General features: G+C 40.3%; 1 protein-coding gene across 3 annotated transcripts in view; it reads left to right on the top strand.

Moving 5' to 3' along the window:
- The window catches only part of LOC133653679 (ankyrin repeat and SAM domain-containing protein 1A-like), a 121,703-nt gene that overhangs the window by 78,627 nt on the left and 25,748 nt on the right, over positions 1–17,328 (top strand). For 2 of the 3 annotated variants that reach the window (XM_062053230.1, XM_062053231.1), the window contains one exon: positions 10,701–11,167. In XM_062053230.1, the coding sequence (XP_061909214.1) occupies positions 10,701–11,167 (467 nt within the window). Of the gene's footprint in view, positions 1–10,700; positions 11,168–16,576; positions 16,634–17,328 lie in introns of all 3 variants that reach the window. The other variant, XM_062053229.1, reaches the window with a different exon arrangement.

Below are 17,328 nucleotides of genomic sequence, written 5' to 3'. Positions count from 1 at the left end.
GCAGAGTGGATTTGACCTGCCTGTATAGACTGAAAATATAATTTAATTGGCAAATTATCATTTTGACAAAATCTTTGCATTTTCAACTTTCATATACACACCCATGACATTTTAAATTAATGGTCATATTTTCCCACTTGAACACACTTCAATTCAGTTTAGTTTAGTTTATTTCGAACATGCATACGATACAATGTAATGCATCACATATTTCCAGTTGTTTCATTACAGCACGTCCGAAAAGGAGTAGGAAAAAGCTGAGCTTATTTAATCCTACCCTTTTTCATACCATAGCAATTGTATCCCATTTCCTTGTTCTCTGTAACAGTGAATAAATAAATAATATACCATAGTAAGTAAACAAATATTAAAAACATAAATATTCTTTATCTAAAAAAAAAAGGGTTCAAGATGTTCATCATAATTGTTCTTCTGTGTACTTTGTAAAGACTTGTAGTTTGAACAGTCTATTAAACTGAATCATATTGGTGCTTTGTTTGATTTCTTTGGTTAATCCATTCCATAATTTAATTCCACATTTGGATATGCTAAAGGTTTTGAGTGTTGTACGAGCATACAAATGTTTTAGATTAGATTTTCCTCTAAGGTTATATTTCTCCTCTTTTGTTGAGAAGACTTGTTGTACATTCTTGGGCAGCAGGTTATAGTTTGCTTTGTACATAATTTTAGCTGTTTGCAAATGCACTAAATGGTTGAATTTCAATATTTGTGATTCAATAAATAAAGGGTTTGTATGTTTTCTATATCCAACATTATATATTATTCTAATTGATCTAATTGCTACATACATTTGTTTCATGTGGAGAGTAAGGGCCAATGCTAAAGTATTGATGGAATACATATACTGTACTGTATGCATGGGAAGTATTTTGACTTTTGTATTGTTACATAAAACTGAATCAACTGCTTTTCTGCTGGTTGCATCATTTCGTTCCTCAGTTGCTTGTAGAAGCAACAATCAATTTCACACATTTTAATCAATTAATTCTCATGCTTGTTCCTAATACGGACAAAATAATTGGGACAATTGGTCATTACACCTACAAGAAACAAAAAAGAGTGTGCCTGTAATATTTTTTTGAAGCTCAAAACCATGAGGCAACCGATGTTGGACCCAAGAAAGGACCAGTTTGCTCTTGATCGACTATGTTGTAGTTCATCCCAAAAGTTTAATTATCAATCAATCAATCAAAGTAACTTATATAGCACTTAATCACAGCTGCCAAGCCACAACAACATCCTCTGCTCAGATCCCACATCAGGGCAAGAAAAAACTCAACCCAATGGGCACAATGAGAAACCTTAGAAGGGACCGCAGATGTGGGGACATAACGAACGCATGAATAATGATCTCTGCGTCGGTGGTGGAGAAAATGGGACGGATTTTAGGGATATTACAGAGATGAAAAAAGGCTGTTTTAGTAACACTCTTTGTTAAATGAGGGTGAATAAACACGACGTCTATTCTGGTTCACAAGTTTTAATCAACTGACGCACAGAGGTAAAACCGGAAACACTCGATCCCCTCTTCCCGCCAACAAACACTGCGCATGCGTTACACAAACACTGCGCATGCGTTAACCCAGTATATGGAGAAACATGTTAACAATCTCTCTATCTTTTATAAATAAAAAAAATTAATTAGCACATGTTTCTTGAGAACACATACATGTCTTTTTAAACAACAGAAACAATAAAATCAACTTCGGTAAGAACCCATTTTCCTTCACTCAGTGCTTTCAAAAGCATCAAGGGTGATGCCCCCTTTTTCGTAAGACAGTCAGCCAGTTGAGCTTTTGTTGCTGACCAAAGCACTTATTGTATTTTTCTGTTGTGAATTAGTTCTTTGATGCCACTTATATCCAACCGAAGCCTTTTCTCTGTGACCTGTTTTGTTGATCGAAGAGCATCATAGAGGGAATGATTATCAGTCACACAAACTAACGCTGGAGCATTTAGACCAGCGGTGCCAGTAGTGAGCTCAGAATAAAGGGTGGCAAGAAACACAGCGTTGTCTATTCCATCCGACATTGCAAGAGTCTCTCCAGCAAGGGTGCTTTGCACCACTCGTCGAATCCTCTTGGACTGCCAGTAAAGGGGGGAGAATGTACCTCCTTTTCCCATTAGGGTGATCAACATGCCCCCTTGTGTAACTCCATCAGGAAGATTTCCTAAAGAAGCATCGCTGAATACAGTTAGGTTTAAAGCATCATTTCCCAAATGTTGAAATTTCAAAGTCACTTTTTCAGCTTTCAGTTTACAAACCAACTTATTAGCATTGTGAATTGATTGCACAGTCGCATTCTTTAGACTAGATGCCAGACTACAAGAATCAAACATTACATCAGGTCTTGTCTGTTTTGCAACCCAGAGTATATGTCCTATTTTTGATCTGAGTTGTTCTTGTTCTGTTTCATTAAGAGGAGCATCTCTTTCTAGAGCACGGACTGGCTGTAAGTGAATGGGGTGCAGACTTTCAATGTAGCTGTGCTGATGCAACTGTACAGAATCATTAACAGTTTCAATATCCATTCCCAAATAGCAGAAATTGTCATGTTCCTCACGTCCCACTTGGAACCCAGACTTTAGCTTAGGGATCACATTTTCTGAAAAGTTTGATGAGCCTGCCCACAGAAAATCATCTACATGACATGCGAGTACACCCGTCACTGTGTTTTCATCATCCAGCCAATAAAATACTGCTGGGTCTACCTGTGACACTTTACCACCTGTGCTCAGCATGATTTCCTTCACCTTGTTGTACCAATAGAGAGATGCATCAGCAAGGCCATACACACACTTCTTCAGTTTCCAAAGAACCCCCATACAGTCAGCTTCTGGGGGAGGATTGACATAAATGTCTATCGACAACTCCATACCCTGTAAAAAGGCAGATGTCCATAGAATGGACTTTCCAATGATTTTGACACATTACACTGAGCAATAGCCTTAGAGATTCAGAAGCACATGTTGGTGAATCTTTTTGTAGATTTTTTAAATTAAGTTCTTCAAAACCCCTTGCTACAAGCCTGGCCTTGAGTACAATACCAGTGTCACTTTCTTTGAGACTACAGACCCACCTAGTGGAGATACACTTTTGGCCTGTATTTTCAGTCTCTTCAAAAACATTATTGTTTTTCCAGCTTTCTATCTCTGCCTGTTTGGCTGCATCAAATGATATGTCTTTTGTTATGAGTACATCAGCCTCCCTGACAGCTGACTTAGTGTTAAGATGTTGTACACATGACATGTCAATAGCCTCTTTTAGTCCAGTACTGCCATCAGGCTCAATATGCTGCACATTATACCAGTTTTTATAGGTTTCCGTGGCTTTACCTGCTCTACTGAGTACTTGAGCCTTACATGTTACACTTGTATCTCTTTTCATGAAAGTTACAATCTGTCCTGTTTTTAGCTTCACGTTAGAAGCAGGGACAGGATTATCACAGGCACTGTGATTCATTTGAGGTGCATTTGTTTGAATGACACCTTCACTCATGTTTCCCTCTCCATCACTGTCATGTTCATTTTCACCGGCTGTGTTTTGTTCATTATCTGAGCTACATGATGCTCTGTGTAAAACATCTGTGTCACTATCATTGGTTATGTTCTCTTCATGTTTTTCACATCCTGTTTCAGTGTGAACATTACTTTGTGTAATTTTCCTGTCATTAATCTGTGTGTGCACCTTATTAAGTCGTGAGTGATGAACTCTAACTAGAATACCTCCATGTCTTACAAACACAACGGTTCCATCTTGACCAATCACCACTCCTGGTCCCTTCCACTCTGCACTATCTCCTCGTTTATAGTAAACCTTTTCTCCTGTCTCATATTTTTCATCCGTGTCTCTAAGCTGTTTTCTTAATGCCCTTCTTATCCTCTCTGAACATTCAACTTCAGTGAAAGCCTTCCTTGAGGCATGCAAAGCTGATATGTGTTCTCCTACTCTTGTGCTCACTGTAGTGCCCTATAGTGCAGGCAGCTTATTTACCAATACATTTGGAAGGTTAGGATTTTGACCAAATACCAGTTGATGTGGACTATAACCATGTACACTGTGCATGCAGTTCTTAGCCATTAAGGCCCAGTCCAAGGCAGTGCACCAGTCACAATCCTTTTCCCGTTTAATTTTCTGGACAATGTTTGTGAGCGTCTGATTATGACGTTCCAACAGTCCATTGCTCCATGGACTGTATCCTGCGGTTGTCTTGATCTCGATATTGAAGTTTTCTGCCATGTCCCTGAACTCTTCATTGTTTAATTCTCCTCCGTTGTCACTAAAGAGCCTTTTGGGAGGACCATGGACACTTATTCATGTGTGGATGAAAGAGTTGACAATTACAGAAGATTTCTTGGTTTTCACAATATTTCCAGCGCTGAAACGTGTGAAATGGTCCATTATGTGTAAATACCAAATGCCTGACTCCAGCTCGTGCAGGTCCACCGCCACCGTTTCATTATATTCCGAAGCTAGAGGCAAACCCACAGCTGGCTTTGGCTTTGTCTTGCTATATCTTTGGCACGTGTCACATTCATCCACTATTTGTTGCAAAATAGTGAGACAGTCCCTGTCTTTGTTCCCTGAACTTTGAAATAGCTTATGCAGGCGATCTGCTGATGTATGGCCAAATTGTTTGTGAAGTTTGAGAAGGACCTTGTTCTTCTCGATTGTGGACATATTTTCTGTTACGATCAGGACTTCATCTTCAGCAAATAGATCCTGAATTTGACATTCCATGTCATCATTGTCTCTTAAATGAACACAGTAGTGTCCTGAGCTGGTAAACTGAAGAGGTATCTACTGCTTAAACATCACTGCCCTGTCGTTTTCCATGTCTAATGTAGTACCTGCCTTTTTTAATGATATTTTACTCAGCAGGAGTGGAATATCGACTTTGACAACTTCTGTCTCAATGTTACACTTTGTCCATCCTATTTTAGCAGGTGACACACTTTTCTGGTGGAATGAATCACATTTCCATCTCCAAAACGAAACTGTCTGTTGCTAGACCTTTCTGTACTTCTGAGCTTATTTATCTGCTTTTCATTGAGATTATCTACATAACTTTCAAGCCACTTTTCTCCACACACTGTGCGAGTGCAGGCGGTGTCTATGATTGTTGAGTTGCAGCTTCAGTCATAAAAATCTCAGCTTTTGACTGGGGATCATTTGTTAACAGCGTGATGTTAACTTTTGATTGATTGATTGAGACTTTTATTAGTAGGTTGCACAGTGAAGTACATATTCCGTACAATTGACCACTAAATGGTAACACCCGAATAAGTTTTTCAACTTGTTTAAGTCGGGGTCCACTTAAATTGATTCATGATACAGATATATACTATCATATATACTATCATCATAATACAGTCATCACACAAGATAATCACATTGAATTATTTACATTATTTACAATCAGGAGTGTGGAGGGGGGGTGGGGTGGGGGGGTGGGGATATGGACATCAAGTAGTGGACATAGAGAGAGAGAGAGAGAGATCAGAAGGCATAAGAAAAAGAATCTGCATTTGATTGTTTACATTTGATTATTAGCAATCCGGGGAGGGTGTTAGTTTAGGGTTGTAGCTGCCTGGAGGTGAACTTTTATAGCGGTTTTGAAGGAGGATAGAGATGCCCTTTCTTTTATACCTGTTGGGAGCGCATTCCACATTGATGTGGCATAGAAAGAGAATGAGTTAAGACCTTTGTTAGTTCGGAATCTGGGTTTAACGTGGTTAGTGGAGCACCCCCTGGTGTTGTGGTTATGGCGGTCATTTACGTTAAGGAAGTAGTTTGACATGTACTTCGGTATCAGGGAGGTGTAGCGGATTTTATAGACTAGGCTCAGTGCAAGTTGTTTAACTCTGTCCTCCACCTTGAGCCAGCCCACTTTAGAGAAGTGGGTAGGAGTGAGGTGGGATCTGGGGTGGAGGTCTAGAAGTAACCTGACTAGCTTGTTCTGAGATGTTTGGAGTTTAGATTTGAGGGTTTTGGAGGTGCTAGGGTACCAGGAGGTGCATGCGTAATCGAAAAAGGGTTGAACGAGAGTTCCCGCCAGAATCCTCAAGGTGCTTTTGTTGACCAGAGAGGAAATTCTGTAGAGAAATCTTGTTCGTTGGTTAACCTTTTTGATTACCTTGGTTGCCATTTTATCACAGGAAAGGGTAGCCTCTAGAATGGAACCTAGGTAGGTGACCTCATCTTTCCTGGTGATGACACTGTCACCTACTTTTATGGTGAAGTGATTGACTCTCTTAAGTTTGATGTGGGACCCAAACAGGATGGATTCTGTTTTACCCAAGTGGATTGATAGCTTGTTGTCAGCGAGCCAGGTGCAAGTTCTACAGAGCTCAGCACTGAGGATTTTCTCCACCTGTGACTTGTCCTTGCCGGATACCAGCAGGGCAGAGTCATCCGCAAACAAAAACAAATCACAGTCACATGCCGATGACATGTCGTTTATGTATATAAGGAACAGTAAAGGTCCCAATATACTGCCTTGGGGGACTCCACAGCTCACCGAGAGGGGGGGGGACATGGTGCCGTTCACCTCTACCACCTGCTCCCTCCCCTCCAAGTAAGACTGCATCCAGCTCCAAGAGGTTTTGTTAAATCCGATTGCTCTGAGCTTATCCAACAGTATAGCGTGGTTAACGGTGTCAAAGGCCTTCTGAAGGTCCAGCATGACCATGCCGCAGTATTTGCCCGCGTCCACCTCATGTTTGATGTGGTCGGTCAGATAGAGAAGGCATGTGTCAGTGGAGTGGTTAGTTCTGAAGCCGGATTGGAATTTGTACATGAGTTTATTAGTGGCAAGGTAACTATCGACCTGTTCATAAACTATTTTCTCCATTACTTTCGAAATGGAGCTGAGAATAGAAACAGGTCGGTAGTTGCCAGGTTCCAATTTGCTTCCTTTTTTAAAGAGGGGAGTTACTCTTGCTATCTTAAAATCTTTTGGTACTTGGCCTTGTGTAATTGATAGGTTTATTATGTGCGTGATGATCGGGGCAATGATGGAGGCAGAGTCCCTGAGGAATCTGGAGGGAATATTATCAAGGCCGGTGGCCTTGTTAGGGTGGAGCGCGCTCAATTTTTTAAACACCTCATCAGCTGTGACCATTTCTAATTTGAAATCATTGTTGGATACTCCTAGCTTTCTGTAGAAGGCTTTAATGTGTTCTACACCAAAGCGACCAGAGTGGTGGGACAGCTTGTTGACAAGAGTTGCAGCTATGCTGGTGAAAAAGGCGTTAAGTCTGCTTCATCCAAATTATCATTTTCAGTCAATTTTACTTGTTCGTGCTTCTTGTGCGGGCAGTCCTTCGCCCAGTGGCATGTGCTTTGACACACGGCACAACGTGATCGTTTACCGTACTTATCCAGTGGGTTTGTACCCGGTAACGGCGTCACTGATCTTTGTTGTCCACGTTGAAACGGTGCGTTCCGTCTTCCTCTCCATTGTGGTTGTTCTGTGAGGAAAGCTGCGTCCTGGTTCAGTTGTATCTCGCTTGACGAGCCCATTGTTTTACCTCCAAATATCCGTTTGAGAGCTGACTTCATTGACGAGAAGCTTAGCTCCGTGTTAGCCGTCAGTGCTAGCTGCCTGTCTTTCTCATCGAGGCAGGCGGTGTCAAGAAGTTTGAAGGCTAACACCGCATCAGGGAGTGTCATATTGTATCTTTTCATCCGGTTGTAGCGCTGTTCAAAGTCAATAATATAGTCCACCATTGAAACAGAACTATTTTTGGTGATGCGGTCGAAGTACGTGTACGCTTCGTATGCGCGATCCATTTCCTCTTTCAGAAAAACGTCATCCAGTTTTGCAATTAATGCCGTCATACCGTTATCATTGTCCAACTCCTCCGCAGATATCTCCATTGCGATTTCTCTGGCTCTTCCTTCAAGTCCCAAAGCCACAGCCAGTGCTTGCTTTTTCTTATCGAGTTCTGTAACCCGCGTCCAAATGTTAACTTCATTTTTCCAGCACTCGTATGGCTTGGACTCGCCAAACCTCGGCTGTGTTTTATAGTTAGCAGCCATCCTCAAACCATCCTCTGCTACCAATGTTAAATGAGGGGAAGGTGGGACACGAGGTTGGTAGTTTACTATGAGGTCAGGATCGAGGTTAGGTGTTTTGAGCGGAGGATGAATAACCGCTTGTTTTTTGATTGCTAGGGGAGCAGTGCCAGAGGAAAGTGATAAGTTAATAATATTTAGCACTGATGGTCTTAATATTACAAACAACTCCTTGATAAGTTTCCCAGGAAGTGGGTCAAGTAAACATGTTGATTGTTTTGTCCCATTTACACGTCGCAGGAGTTCCTCTGTTATTTCTTCAAAAAGAGAGATTATTTTGGAAGGCAATATCTTTCGTACATACATTTGTATCTGCGTTAATATAACCCCGTTATCTTTAATCTCCTTTCTAATGAGTTCAATATGGTCCTCTAGTAGGGCCAACCTGTCCATGAGAACAGTGCACGAAGAGCAGTGAGCCATACTCACGTTTTTTCTTTCACCGAGTCGAGTTCTTGCTGTCTTCGGAGCAATAGGCGAAGAGTAGGAGCAGCGCAATCGCTTTGGACCGGAAATAGCATAGCTTTGTTAGCTTAGCAGCTAGCTAACTGAGATAGAGGCGAGAGACAGAGAGTGGGTGCTTTGTATGTTTGTTAAGACTCCTAAATATGTTGGAGAAGGAATAAAGAAAGCTGTAAAACAATTAGAAACACACAGATAGTATCTAGCTTTTGCGTGGCAGCGAGCGGCAGCAGACTTTTCTTTATGCTTTTTTATGATTATGCTACATATCCAAGCCAGCGTGCCTTTATGGGCCTTTTTTTGGACACTAAATCACAGTCAAGCTTTCAAACATTCATATGTTGTGCCAGTGAACTCAGTTGTTACCTCCTAAATCACATACAAAAAGATCATTTTCTCTCTGTTAAAGGCACACACTTTCTCTTTTATCAAACTAAAAGCAGCTGTCTCTGTCAAAATATTTCATTGTGCTCATATGGGAATGCATTTTATTGTCATTACTCGTCCAACTCGAAACCACACCTTTGTGTAGAATGTATGCATGGTTAGCCATATCTTTTTTCATATCAGTCATAAATGGAGTTTACATAATTACAGTGGGCTAGTGGTTTAAATAGGAGCATCATGCAGGCAATACAAACCAAGGGACTGTTAAGCAATACAAATGTCATTAAGTTCATAAAGTGAGAACAACTGGACATGTGATAGATTGTAATTGTTTGCCCTCAACTTAATCAAGTGCACTTCTGTGTACTCCAGTTGTTGTTTCTTTTCAGAACAAACATGACATCATAAGTGAAACATTATGCTTGCCAGTGCCAAAGGAAACACTTCCACATCTGTCGTGATCTCATGTATTTGAGCTGCAATACTATTAGATTTATGCGCTGTAACAGAGGCTTAGGAATAGAGGTAAAGAATGAAGAGGAGTGATCCTGGAGAGGGTTAACCCTATGTGAGATTGTTGGAATCAGATCGATGTGCTCAGAGGGCGTTCACAGTCCTTCAAGTTTGGCAGGGATCCTGACATATGTGCAATACACCCACTCACCTCTTTTTATCATGCCCAAACACTTAAATACACTTAAAGTGTTTAACAGCTTGCAACAAGGTTTCACTGTATTGCCAGAGACACACACACGTGCCCAAACAACAGTTGTTGTTTTTTAAACTAAAGACGTGACCTCTGTTTGAAGCTTGTCTTTGCTTTTTTCCCCCTATAACTGCTGCCCCAGTTTCCCTGTCATCAAACACTCTGACCTGATCATCCTGAAGAAGAGAGTTCATGCATCCACAGTGCATGCTCCCTCTCCATGTGTCACCCTGCTAATTACCCAGAGTCTTTCTCACTGACGATGGGGAGATTCAAATTTCAATTCCTGAGCCATCGTTAAAGAGTCCAGAATTAGAAGTCAGAAAACACAGAGAGCTGCTAGTCACAACACACACCGCTGTAGTGCATAGAGGAACTGCATACCTGGAGCCAGTCTTGTGTTTAGTTCCCTTTTTTAAAGCAAAGCCAGGCTGCGTGGTGGATTTGATGGAGCAAAGGAGGCTTTTGTAGCAGTAATTCCTGTGGGAGAAGGAGGAGGGAATCAAACTGTTCTAATGAGGAGGCATAGCAAGCACAATTAAAGAATTGTTTTTGTTGGAGATCGCAGCCTATGTAAGTGCAACTTCCCTTGGTGAGTCCTCTGATTATTTTTCTTCCTGGTTTGTGTTTTTAAAGGATGTGAGCATGCAAGAAAGTGTAACTGTCATTCGGAGAGCTTTTTGTTGTGACTTTGCAAGGAAACAGACAAGTGGCATGCCTGTGTGATGAAGTCAGTCACCTTTCCAATGGAGAACATACTGTAGCCTTTTACAGAATGCAGGCGTTCAGCACCAGCAGCTCGTTGTCAGATGGCTGCAAGCTGGGTGTGGAATCTTTTAAGTTTCCTTTGCCAATTTTTCTCACCCCCTCCTCTTGCCTTTACCCCTGCTAGGAAACAATTACAAAACTGTTTCAGTGCTTGTGTGGGCGGTTTCTCATGAGCTGTACCCTAAGGATCTGACGCTCAGTCTTCCATCCACTTTCCAGCCTTCCCAAACAAACTCTCCCCTCTCCGCTGACCTTGTGATGTTTTTCTCTTTCTAGATAACTCCCAGCTCAGCCAGGATCAGGGTCCTGGTGTCCCGGAACAATTTACCGGCCTTCTTCACGGATCCTCCCCTGTGTTTGACTGTCACGAGGATCCCTTCAGGGTCCCAGGTGTCCTGCCACCCACTCAGAGCCAGCAGCAGCCAAGAGCCAAAGCGAAAGAGCAAGCGCCACCTAGCCGTCCCAGTATGGCTGCCATCCTTACAGATTGTGATCCGAAAGCCATTTATGCCACTGTGAACAAGGAGCCCAGAGATTCAGGGGCGTTGTGTGCTGGTAGGATGCGTCCTCCCGGCGACCTTAAGCTTGCCCGTAGTCTCTCCAAGTCGGACTCAGACTTGCTTGTGTCGCCTCCTAACGAAGAAGACGGAGGACTAGGCAACCGAAGTGAATCCGTTTCTAACTGTAGCAGTGGGAAGAAAAGGCTTGAGAAATCTCCGTCATTCACCTCAGAATGGGACGAGGTAAGTTAATGTGGCATTAGATTGAAGGTTTAAAACTGTAACACCTATTGCTAATATTGATGGTCCAATGTCATTTCAAAATCTGTGGGTTTCTTGCTTTGATTTAAACAAATCAATGTCATGAAGTTCATTGGTTAAAAGTGAAATCTCAATTATAAAAGCCATTTTTTGCTGGTATTGTCCTAAAATCAATAGTGTTCTTGGGGTAAAGAATAATGTCTTCGAATTTGAGGAAGATTTGACTGGTTGACTAGTCAACCAGACATTACAATATTAGTGAGATATATGAACAAAAAAAACATCAGATCAAACTATCTTAAAAGCACAATTAAAGAAGATCATGGCACTGAATATTATAACAGAGCAGATACGGTAAACAATAACATTTTTATATTTTAGAACTTGGCTACTTCGGTTTACTGATTCAGGCTAAATAACACACTCCACAATTGTAGTCTGAAGAAACATGAATACACTTTTCTCACTGTGCTCTTTGTCTAACTTGTGAATGTGCAAAGCTTCTCTTTTTAAGTCAGCTTGAATTAAGTCCCCACAGAACTTGCCACCAGGCATTAGACCATAACCACAGGATATTAGTGTAATGTAATGTTTCCTTAGCCCAACTTTGATTTTATATTCATTTGTAATTATATTTTTCTTGGGGTTTCTAATGGAGGCTACTGTATATTCAGAGCAAAACCACACTCAGCCCCCTTCAGCCTATTTATGTTCAGGGGGGAGTGCCGGAAAAATGTTAGTGGTGCAAGAGAAGATTAGGCAGAAGAGGAGATGGGGATAAATCCAACGAAAAGCTGAGAAAATAAGACGACAGGTGGAGATTTGAAAATTTAAGATTTAAGAGAGAAGGTGCACATCTCCTTCAACTCGGCTCTCCTCAACTTGCAAAATTCCCATCATGCCTGCATGGGAGAAAAAAATCAGTTAATAGCACATCTCACATAAAACTGACTCTTCACAACAAACAAACAAAACTCGATGACTAGGATAAAAACAATTACACAGATATTCAAATTTAAAATCAAATCAAATCAGTTTGTACTCTTCCACTATCTTATCCAGACTGTGCTGCTGAAACCCAACACATGTGGACTTAAAGCATGTTTATTCAGCAACATGGTGATTTATTACATGTGAAGTGTACATTGTTTCGAAAATCGACGCACACTAACAAGGAGCCTAAGAAGCCTCTTGTTGAAGTGCCTAAAGTGCACTTACGTGCGTGTGCCTCGTGGAGTTATAACGCATTTAATCATCAATATAGTGACACATGTGCAATGAAATGTACAATGTTTTTAATATGAATACACACTAACAAGAAAGAAGCTACGTCATGTTTATTTTATTTTTTTTAGTCGCTCGGGCGCGTTATACGTATGCATGGTTGCGCCGGGCTCCATTTACACAAATAGAACCAACACGTACGTAAGTTCACTTCATGAACAGAAAGGCAGTGTTGTTGAGCTTTGGAAATGACAGTACACAACTGTGATGTCATCAGAGGATTAGAAGTCTCCGTTTGTGCTGTGTACACAAATACGCTAAGCGGAGTAATTCAAAACTTCATCATGGCCAACTTTTGTAAAAGTGTATGTTTTTAAGGACAAAAGTATGCGTTTGCGTGTTGACAAGAGGCCTAATTGCAGATATAAGTATGCGTTTATTAAGTATCCGTGTGCGTGTAGACTAAACTATTTTAAACCCCCTGTAAAACCCATACGTTTGCAAAACCTTAGATTTTGAGTGTGGAGGTAAACGTCTATTGGTGGACACATGATTGACTTTTTTGTTACGTACTCAAAGTTACAAAACGCAATTTGGGTAATTTATTGTATTTTCTGTTAAAATGAGTGCTGTCAAAGGATAACATTTTTAAATCAGATTAATCAAACTTTTGAATTTGGATTAATCACAGGTTATTGCTCGCTTCCATAATTTAAAATTCACTTAGAAAAAGCCATAAATGCAATTTTACTGCCAGAATGTAATACAATATATTTTTTAATGTTTTAATCGAATGCAAGTCATTTATTTTCTCAAAATTTGCTAACAGCCAAAGTCCCTTCAGGGGTTTATTTTAAAGTGAATTGTGCCAATGAGCACACCTGTTGGAGTCTACTCACTCATCCAAGCACTGATGAGTGCATTGACCTAATTACTGACCATACAACAATCCCAGTCGCCTTTCAAGTAACCATCTGATTAAACTGTGTATATACTGTACATGATAAATGCAATAATTATGTGTGATTATTTACATGAGTTACATTATTATTGACAGCCCTAGTTAAAATACATCAAAATTTAATTTAATCCATACAACAAGGTAAGATCTGATGCACCTCAAATTTTCCCCCTACAGTGCAGCGATTTAAAGCTGCTCTACAAATGTATTTGTATCTTACATGCCCATGTCCGTGGTTCAATGCTAATAAGTAAATTATCCTATCCCTGATCACAATGACTGTTAGACCTACTTTTAATAGTTTTTATTCTATTCAAAATGTCATTTCAGCCAATCAATTATAAAATATATGTAGCTTCTGGTATTCGGTGGTAACCTGCTTAGAATCAACGCACTAAAATGTTATTATATTGTCAATTTTAGTCCAAATTCTAATGTAGTCAGTTTTCTTTTAGACATGATTTTGGTCGTTTATAAATAGCTATCCTCTGGTCTTTTCCTTTATTTGAAGAGGTAATGGCAAGTAAGTTGAGTTGTAGTTAAAGTTCCAACAACTGTAACCCACTCTCATTTAATGATAAGAGACAGTGAAAATACAGCGGTGGTCAATCGTTTACATACACTTGTAAAGAACATAATGTCATGGCTGTCTTGAGTTTCCAATCATTTGTACAACTCTTATTTTTTTGTGATAGAGTGATTGGAGCATATACTCCTTTTTCATTGTCCCATTTACTCTCTGTAAAGCACCAGTTTCATTGGCAACAAAACAGGCCCAGAGCATAATACAACCACCACCATGCTTGACGGTAGGTGTGGTGTTCCTGGGATTAAAAAGCTCACCTTTTCTCCTCCAAACATATTGCTGAGTATTGTGGCCAAACAGCTGCATTTTTGTTTCCTCTGACATCACATGGACAAAGATAAGACCTTCTGGAGGAAAGTTCTGTAAATGGGACGATAAAAAAGGAGGATTACCTCCAAATTCTTCAGGACAACCTAAAATCATCAGCCCGGAGGTTGGGTCTTGGGCGCAGTTGGGTGTTCCAACAGGACAATGACCCCAAACACACGTCAAAAGTGGTAAAGGAATGGCTAAATCAGGCTACAATTAAGGTTTTAGAATAGCCTTCCCAAAGTCTTGACTTAAACGTGTGGACAATGCTGAAGAAACAAGTCCATGTCAGAAAACCAACAAATTTAGCTGAACTGCACCAATTTTGTCAAGACGAGTGGTCAGAAATTCAACCAGAAGCTTGCCAGAAGCTTGTGGATGGCTACCAAAAGCGCGTTATTGCAGTGAAACTTGCCAAGGGACATGTAACCAAAAAATAATATTGCTGTATGTATACTTTTGACCCAGCACATTTGGTCACATTTTCAGTTGACCCATAATGAATTCATAAAAGAACCAAACTTCATGAATGTTTTTTGTGACCAACAAGTATGTGCTCCAATCACTCTATCACAAAAAAATAAGAGTTGTAGAAATTATTGGAAACTCAAGACAGCCTTGACATTATGTTCTTTACAAGTGTATGTAAACTTTTGACCACGACTGTATATCCTCAATCCTTCTCTGTGTGCAGTGTTCCTGCTCCACCAGACATGTTTTATTCCATCGTGCAAGGTTCCAAGTCATGCACACTTAAACATTTACATTCTCCCTCACCCTATTTCCCGTTCCTCACATGTACACCATCCTAACACTGTTTTGGCTTTGGTATGTATGCTAGTGGATCGTCTGATTTTAAGGCGAGCAGATTTTACTAGCATTAGGTCTCGGCCTATGCTTCTCAGGAGATCTGAAAGCGAGTGTGCGCTGGTGTGTAACGTGCATGCTAATGTAGGCTCGGATTGGACCACGGGAGCAGACTGAAGATGACAATACGGGTGACACAATGTGAAGTGCACAGATGGGAGGAGAGGCTTGGAGACTGAGGGAAAGAGGCCACTTTGTTTAAACTTCACTTTTGAATGGCACCCAGAAGACCCTGTAGCCGATATGAAGCTTGCCATTGTAAGTATTGATTGAATCCCCACTAGAGGCTTATTGTACTTGGTAGAAAGAAGTGAATAGGAATACTGTATAATTAATGCTTCCTATCCTTTCTTTTGCAGCAGTATTCATGTAAAATCTAAATGTTTGAATTTGTTTTGTTTGGGGCTTCATGCTGAATACAGACAACAATCCAATGTAACTAGACATATATCTTATATTGATAGCACAGGAGTTACTTCAAAGTAGTTAAAAGTCCAAATAATTTGAACTCTTACAGCGTTCTAAATGTTTTCGCAGACCAAATTAATAGGGAGTGAATATATTTTGGCCAACTCTAGCAGATGTGTTTGCCTTCCAAACATTATTTGTGCAATTACTGTGCACAAAGTGTATATAGTACCAAACAATTTTAACTGTTGACTAATTGTATGTATGACAACTTACTGATTGCCGTAAAGGCGATGTTTCCAAATTCTACAAAAGGGACCTTGTTTCTAAAATAGGGACAATGACATTGGGCTATCATTGGGCTAGTTGATAGGACTGCTGACAGCGCATTTTTCCTGCTGTGCCATTGAGGTGCTGGCACCTGCATTCCACTGTGATGAATGTGTGTTCCTCTTTGACGTCATTTGTTAGTTCACAGCTTCCATCAAAGATTGTGTTAGTGCCAACTTTACACTGTGAGGCTTTAGTCAGGGCACAATCTCTCTAAACAACCTTTTTTTTTTTTAACCTGAAATGCTTTATCCTTTGTTGGTGCAGTGTTGTGTTGTTTAAGATCTTCCAAGTATATTAATGAACAAAAATGTATAGCCAAGTCATCCTAACAGTGGTCCTGCTGTGAGAAGTTTGATAAATAAGCTCCCTTGCCTTCAATCCCACGCTGACTCTTTCAACACAGCGAGCTTTTCAGCTGTTGACCTCCTACCTCTCCAGTGACTTTTGCCCCTATCCATTGTATTACCCCCCTCATAGCCAGCCTCTTCCACAATGCACCCCTGTCCCGTTTCAGGTCTGCGTAATAATGCTGCACAAAATACAGAACTCCAGTTTCAGTCTATTTTTCTTACAATGAACTGTGTATACAGCTTTTTTTGTATTCAATATGTGGAAGGGATGGCAAATCAGCCTTGATATACCTGAGTGTAGGTACCTGTATGCATGACGGGAAGCAAATGCCAAAGTCTGAATTCTCTTTCAGCAGACAGTGGCACCTTCTCCCAGCACAAACCCACCGGGCTCTAAATCCCATGACAGCGTAAGACATCCATCCTCATGTTTAAATATCTTCTGGTCGTCTTGGGATTCAGTTCTGTCCTCTTCAGGGGCATTTTTTGTAGCGTTAGATTGGTTTCTTCCAGAGTTCATGAACCCTTTTGGAATGACATAATCACCGTGATTGTTCATTTTGTCCTCCAAGAAACTCTAGAGGCTTTTAAGCTGCTAAATTTAACAGCGGCACATTCAAAAAGATTAGTCTCTCTCCCTCTTGCACATAACAGTTCTATCTTTGCTCTTTCAGGAAGTATTACTCTGTATTTATTTAGATACTATATTTACTAATACTAAACAAACAGTTTTCTGGCTAAAAAGTTCCATAATTTAAAAAATGTAAAATAAATGTCATTGTTTTGTAACAAATGATGACACATACTGTAATTGTTAAATGGTAAATAACTTTTTGGCAGTGACGCCTGTGTCTCTGCATATATTATTGCAACACTGTATTCAAACAGTGTACAAAATGATTATGAAAATTCTAATGTGACCTTAAAGACATGTTTTAATGCATAGTGATTATTTTCATCTTTTTTTTTCAATTTGAGATGGTCAGTGATGGTCACTAAGTAGAAAAGTGATTCCATCACTTGTTGAAGCTCCTTTAACCTGTGAATAGTATAGTCATTGTTTAACAACATGCATGATACATTGTGTAGAGATGCGTGGATATAC

This window comes from Entelurus aequoreus, linkage group LG07 (assembly GCF_033978785.1).
Source record: "Entelurus aequoreus isolate RoL-2023_Sb linkage group LG07, RoL_Eaeq_v1.1, whole genome shotgun sequence".
NCBI lineage: Eukaryota > Metazoa > Chordata > Actinopteri > Syngnathiformes > Syngnathidae > Entelurus > Entelurus aequoreus.
Note: the sequence above shows the minus strand (reverse complement) of the source record. Positions and strands in the feature narration are given on the sequence as shown.